The sequence below is a fragment of the Siphateles boraxobius genome, unplaced genomic scaffold (genome assembly GCF_051911475.1).
Source record: "Siphateles boraxobius isolate OS27281-9 unplaced genomic scaffold, OSU_SipBor_1 130, whole genome shotgun sequence".
In the NCBI taxonomy this organism is placed as follows: domain Eukaryota; kingdom Metazoa; phylum Chordata; class Actinopteri; order Cypriniformes; family Leuciscidae; genus Siphateles; species Siphateles boraxobius.
The window spans coordinates 40,566,686-40,573,832 of NW_027508734.1; the positions used below are offsets into that span (position 1 = coordinate 40,566,686).

Consider the following 7,147-nt stretch of genomic DNA (forward strand, 5'->3'; position numbering starts at 1 on the left):
CACCATATCAGTCAGAATGTTTTTTCAAAATTCTTTAGTTTTTGTTCTGTTATGAGGCCAAGTCCAACATGAATGACATTCCAATAATTCCAATAATTAGAAAAGGCTTAAATATAAAAAAGCTAAACCTAAAAACACTTTAATTCAGCAAGGATGCATTGAATTCATCATAAGAGATTGAAGACATTTATGATGGTATAACAATTTTCTAATCCTAATAAATTCTGTTCTTTTGAACTAAAAAGTTCAATTCTATTTCGACAAAAGTAGGAAGCTGCAAAACTGGTTTAACATTGATTATAAGACAATTTTTCTTGAGCACCAAATCAGCATATTAGAAAAATTTCTAAAGGATCATGTGACACTGAAGACTGGAGTAATAATGCAGAAAATTCAGCTTTGCCAGCACAGGAATTATATTTTACAGCAATAAAATATAAAGGTTATTTTAAATGGTAATAATATTTGCCAATATTACTGTTTTTACAGTGTTTTCGGTCAAGTAAATGCAGCTTTGGGGAGCATTAGAGGCTTTCAAAAACATTAAACCTATTTCTGACCCCGGATTTTTAAACTGTAGTATGTATATATTTTAGCAAATATTAAAATGCATTGGTATTTAAAATTTTTAGCGTTCCTTTGTGGTGGGGCCAGTGAAAATGTTGACAGGGCAATGTTTTTGTTGAGCCTTGGGCTGGATCAGATATTGGATTCTATGAAGGTGCTTGATATGTAACATCTGGCTGACCAAACCTGAACATTTTTAAACTTCTAAAACGGGTTACCAGATCTTGGTCTGCTTTGTGTGTGGGCAGGAGTGATGGCAACTTCTGTCTGTCCTAAACAAAACTTGAAGATTCATATTTCTAATAAACAGAAGACGACACCCATGCTGACTCCAGTAGATGGGGTTTTTAGTGGCTTCTCTTCTGGTAAACTCAGGTTGTGGTTGTCAATGTGGTCAGGAGGAACTCTGGGACCTTTGGTACCCCATCGGACCTGACCTTGAAGAATGAACCAGTGGCATTCCTGCCGCTCCAGACGCCGCTGTGCGGAGAGCTCTGAAAGCGGTGGCATTGTGCCCCCACCACCATTGTTGGGTCAGACAAAGCCCTTTATCAAAGGTACTGTTTGTGTGCATCAGGGTCAAAGCGGGCCACTGTACAACCCCACTGCTCAGCAGAGGGATAGAGATGGTAATGAAGGGCACGTGGTGTTATCCTTAGACGGGACGGGTAGGACATGGTAAAACTAGGTAGAGGATGATGAGGAAGATTGTCATGTAAAATTAAAAAAGGTCTCACTAACAATACACAAGCTGTTACTGTACACTGATGTATGAAGGAAGAGGGCACACTGGCCAATCCAAAACACTGAGTGTGTGAATTTACAGGGTTGTAAAAGGTAGTAAAAGGTAGTAAATTAAATTATGCCAAATTAAGGCCAGTAAAAAGTAGTAAACGTCATCTGACGAGGTAGTAAATTTTCGAACCCCTATCCAACTAGGCCTATGAGTTTCAATTTGTGTTAAGTGCAGGACTTTGTTCTAAAATTCCTAAAAATCGCGTGGATTTATTTATGTTGTGAGTAGGACCTGAGCGATATCATGTGACGTGGTGTTTGTTCGTTCGCGCGCGCTGAAACAAACTGGGTACCCGGCTGGCCTGGTTTGCTGCCCAACCTGTTCGCGAGTTCGCTTCTATTTCAGTCATCAGTCGGCCGCCAAAGCCATATTTGATCGGGGAGTAGCCTAATGTAGACGACTGACTGCTGTGCTAGTGACAGGGTGCATGTTAACTGAAAGAAGGAACAGAGAGAGAGCCCCGGCACTCAATTCACTCTTGCTCTCTCTTCCTCGCTCATATTAATCAAAATCAATTGACACGATGGTAAAAGGTCGGAAGACCGAAGTTTCACGTGGCGCAATTGGAAATTTATTTCCCGCTGTGTGTGAATTGTGCTAAAAAAACGTTGCCTTATCTTCTCTCAGGGCGTTCCCCACATTCAGCTGACATAACCACACTTTCAATAAAGGTAAAATCTATCCTAAAAAAAACTATTTGTTGACACAAATTTTGTGCGATGTCCTAACTGATGGGATAACCACACAATGCGTACACGTCCGCTAATGACGCGTCACTTTAATGAATGGTTAAAACAAATGATCTGTCCTCACGGGACTTCTGAATCGGTAACACAATATGGTTCCATTCATTAAACTCTAGTTAACTACATTAGTTAACATGAACTATTAATAAACTGCACGTCTACATCATTAATTAATCTTTCTTAATGTCAATTTCACCATATAGCCTACATTATTGAAATCAAAAGTTGTATTTGTTAACAATAGTTAACGCACTGTGAAGTAACATGAACAAACAATTAATGTATGTTGTAAATTACGTAGTATTTTCAGGTTATTTATATTATAATGTGTAGAAACATTGCCAAAAAAAATATAATAATTTAGTTTAGACTGGAGTGAGGTAAAACCAGAAAAAAAGTGCAAAGCAAGTTATCTAGCAGCAATTTTTGTTATTTAATTTAAAAAAAAATTGTATCTGACAGCTAATTCTATAAAATTTTACAGTATATGGTAGAAAATTAGACTTAAACTTTTAAAATAAACTTTTTAATGCTTCGTTTTTATTCTACTTTTTGATATTGATATGATTATACCAAAACAATTATCAGGTCCAGCAAAGAAGTATTTTATGTTAGAAAGCTATGAAATCAAGTGGTAAAATCAAAGCTTAAAAAAAAAAAATAAGGGCAAGAAAGGATAAGTGTCTGTCGGCCACCACCGAAGACCAATTTTGACCAAGGAAAAAACCCTGGACATTATGGGGAAATGCAAGTTTTCGAAGATATTTCATTACTTTACTTTATTTCATAACAACTAATATGATTTATATTCTTTTGGTTTATCTACTAATACATTTAAAAATTACTAATGCAGTGAAAATTCAGGGACCGGTTACGGTATCGATATCGGCGAGTACCAAAAATGAAAGTATTGGTATCCGTCTCGTGTGTGAGAATGTGTGTTTGTGGTAAGTGTGTGTGATGTGACACACTTTATTATTAATCTTTGTTTATGTTTATGGCTGTTAAGTGTCATTTGTTTTTAAGTGCCATGGTTATTATTCACCTTATTAGGGCTAAGGGTTAACGTAATGGTTAGGATAACTCAAGGGCTAGGGTTAAAGGGGTCATATAATGCCATTTTTGTACTAGTTAATATGAATCTTTAGGGTCTAAATGAAAACTTTGTAATATACTTTTATTAAAAATTCTCATTAGTATTTTAAGAAAAAACTCATTTTACCAGCTCAAAAATAGCTCTGTTTTCAGCACGCCGTTTCAGTGCACAATCACATGCCAGTTTTTAATAACACAATAACCATAACGCGTTGTTCATTATAAACGTGGGATTATGAATTATATTGAGAACATTGTAACGTTACATAGAATACATGTCGTGTTGGTAGTAAAAAATATTGTGGAGGTAGTAAAAAAGGTAGTAAAAGGTAGTAAATTCATCTCTGTGATTCCTGCATATTCCCTGATTTAGCCTAAATGTCCTTCCAAGTAAATTTAAATGAAGAGTTTTGTTATGGACAGCTCTGCTTACAACTTTTTTTTTTAACTCCGCCACACTTGCTTGATCTGCAAGAACGGACTTTTCAATGGGGTGGCCAAAATCTCTCTGGTTTTTAATAACATTTGTTTGTTTTTTTAAAAATGACATGCGGGTGAGTAAATAAGGTAGTTTTTGTGTGAACTAACCCTTTAAACACTATATGGCATGTGACTGAACCATCAATACACTGAGTGCTATGATTAATTGAAGGGTAGGGATGGTATACCATCTTCACTTGGTACATGGGTTAATATTTTCTCTCTTTTTCTCACTACAGACTAAGGACTGACCCATCAAGCTCCTGCAGAGATGCCGGATAACGTGCGAGCCCTAGCACACAACCCTAAGACACGGCAAAAGGATCCTGAGTTTTGTTTTAAAGGACTCTTATGTTTATTTTTCTTTGTTCGTGTGCTGTCTCAGAGCACATCCATGCGTTCTGTCTTGTATGAGTTCAGTGCTTTGTGATTTGTATCACAATGTTTTATCCGCTGCATAAAAAGGAGGTTCATCTTACGAAGACACCATAATCCACAAGTCTGGTTTAGACAGGTGCATGCTGTTTACAAGCATCACATGTATGTACAAATTGTATTTATTTCCCATAATGATTTCTGGTGCAATTACAGATTTTAGTGTTTATGTTTACCGATTGCTTAAAAGAGAACATATATCGGTACGGTACAGACTGCAGATGGGATGTCACTGTACAGCAGTAGTGTCTTTTTTTTTTTTTTTAATTAAATTTTTTTTTATGAATGTCTGTCTCCGTTAGGTCCTCACTTAACGTTTCACGCACATCTTGAGTTTTGGACTGTAGAAACCTCCTCTTTTGTACTATCAACACTGTTCTTCAGTATCTGTGAGTGTCAGGCTAGTCATGCCGTTTCAGTCTGCTTTACCCAGTGCAGGGCCACAGGTGTTTTTTCACCAGGCCTTTTTGGCATGTGGCGCAGCCCAAACTTAGACTTTTCTTATCCGTTCCCGTACTTATTTTTGACCAGCATCATCTCCTCTTTGCCAAGTGTGCTGTAGAGAGGGAGGAAAAGAGGAAGGGTCTATTCTGGGACTCCCCTGATGAAATCTGCTGCAGTTGCTAAAATGACACTCAGATGAGTTAGTGATTTATATCATCCCAATAAATATAAATTAGTTCTCGAGTTTTGTTTTGGTATCCATAGTAAATGAACTATTAGGGGAGCTCTTCATCAACCTAGTGAACAAACAGCACAATACGAAGGTACGAAAGCCCAATTTTGTCTGTATAAACCTTTATGCATGCTGTTGGCAAGATCGTAGGATCTCCTTCAATAGACAATATTAAAACAGCCTCAACATTTCATTAATATTTTATTTATAATTAATTATCTTCAATATTTTAGTATTACCAATCAGCTGCTCTTTGTTCCTTGATACTCTTCTCTCAGTATTGCGGTATTTCCTGTTTTGATCAGGCTGTTCTTTCAGGAGGTGAAGAAGTGGTACAGTTCATCGAACTGATCTCTGCATTGTTCTCTAATATTTTTTCAAAGGAGTGATATGCACACTACTCCATCTGATTCAAACTTTAGGTACAGCCTTCCTTTTTGTTTTTACATTGTTGCTACACATTGTTTTAAAAGACGAAATCAAATGTGAAACTTGTCGTGACAAAGAAAAAGAAAAAACTGTGCACGGTCTTCATTGTTATTTTGTCAATGGTACGAAAGTGAATTTTGTCGTCTGGTAAAAGGATTCTTTCCCCTCGTGGATTTACCGGAGCAAGTCTTAACTAGCACAGAAGCTCAGCTGTGGTTCTGTGAAAACAAGGTTTCGCTCAATGTCCAAAACTACATCTAAAACCCAAAATTGCCTAAATGAGTAAATGGGACAAAATGGCGGGTACAGGTTAGTCTTTTTCTGGCTAATGTTAGCATAACATTTGTAATGTTGAGAATGAGTTACACTGAAACAAATTATTTTTGAACATAAAAGCTTTAAATCAGCCACATAAATGTATTTGATATCAGTCTTTTGCTAATGTATGTTATCAAGCGGACTGCTTTTTGCCATGATTTTCATTGATTAGTACAGATGTGCAGTGGTACAGCATTAATATGTTTTTCCCCCAAATTGTTTGTTTTTGTTTTAATAGCTCAGGTCTTTTCTTTTGGAATGTTTTATGAAAGGCAGTTCTTTTATTTGGTATCATTTCAAAGTCAAAGAGACAGGAAGTTTGTGCATCCCCTTGTCGATTTTCGTGTATTTGTCGATCCTCATTAGTATGTTTTGGTACACTTGTCTTCTGTTCACTATTGTTTTTGAAGTCTAAGCTTGACTGATGGCAAAGTTCAGGTGTGGAGGTCCGATGGAGTCTAAGAAAATTCAAAAAAGGAAAAACTTTTTATGGTTGTGTCCATGTGTGTACATACTGATGCTTTGTTTTTTTTTTTTTTTTTTTTTTCCTGCAGTTGGTAGACTTTCCATTTTCCTCTGGTGGGAAAAAGAGAGTGAAAGCAGGCAAATCATTTGAGCATTGCTTAGTGTTTGTATTTATCTTTTTTTGCTTTCAATAGAGCTATTGCAATAAAAAAAGTTCCTGTAACACGTTTCAGTTCCATTTGTTTTCTGTCTATTTCTGTGAATGAAAAAAATGTCCACCATTGTTGAAATTGATTGTTTGGTTCGGTGACATTGAGTGACCCTTCTTTCTCACTACTACTTCAACATTACATGGACATATTTGTCAGGATTATTAGTGAAGACAGAAACTCTAAGGAGAATTTGGCCTTATTTGATATGGTTTAATATTATAAACCATAATACATTTTTTTTCTTGTTTTTTTCCCCCTGTTTTTATTCAGACTACGGTTACTTTTTTATTGATTACATGATTAGATGTTATTCTTGCAATGGCAGTCAAATATTCATAATTTGTTGATTCATACGTTGTGTAATCTTTTAAATTTTCCTTTCTAAAAAGGCTTACTGCTTCAGAAGGTCTTCCAATTGCACACACAGACCAGCCACTGGTCATGTGACTATCACTGAAAACAGCAAGTGATCACTGGATTTACAGAAATCATTTCACTTTTCACAAGTGTTTTCTAAACATTGCATATCTGATCAGCTCCTGATTAACACATTAATTATTATTTGAATTATCACTCATTTTCAGTGAGTTATTTAACCATGCATTAATGTCTTTGGAAGGCTTTTGTCTTTCAAACTCATTAAAATGTAAAATTTTATTTTAAATATTTACTTTAATGTACATTTTTTTATGACTTAATTACTAATAGCTTTTCATTAACCCCACGAACCCCAGTCTGGGAAACCCTGACATAATGCAATATTTAATGCACTTCATATTGTTGTTGATAAAGAATGGAATAAATTATATATATTCAGACTATTCTACACAAATCAATGCTATAATCAAGTTAGGTTAAATGTAATCCAAAAGTAGTCAGATTATATTACCTTAAATATGTAACGTAAGGGATTACATTACTAAATACA

General features: G+C 35.7%; 1 protein-coding gene across 1 annotated transcript in view; it reads left to right on the forward strand.

The window, feature by feature from the left end:
• The window catches only part of irs4b (insulin receptor substrate 4b), a 31,487-nt gene extending 25,257 nt beyond the window's left edge, over window positions 1-6,230 (forward strand). Inside the window, exon 2 of the mRNA XM_077229508.1 lies at window positions 3,924-6,230. Coding sequence (XP_077085623.1) covers window positions 3,924-3,928 — 5 coding nt within the window. The 3' untranslated portion in view covers window positions 3,929-6,230. The remainder of the gene's footprint in view (window positions 1-3,923) is intronic.
• The last annotated feature ends 917 nt before the right edge of the window (window positions 6,231-7,147 follow it).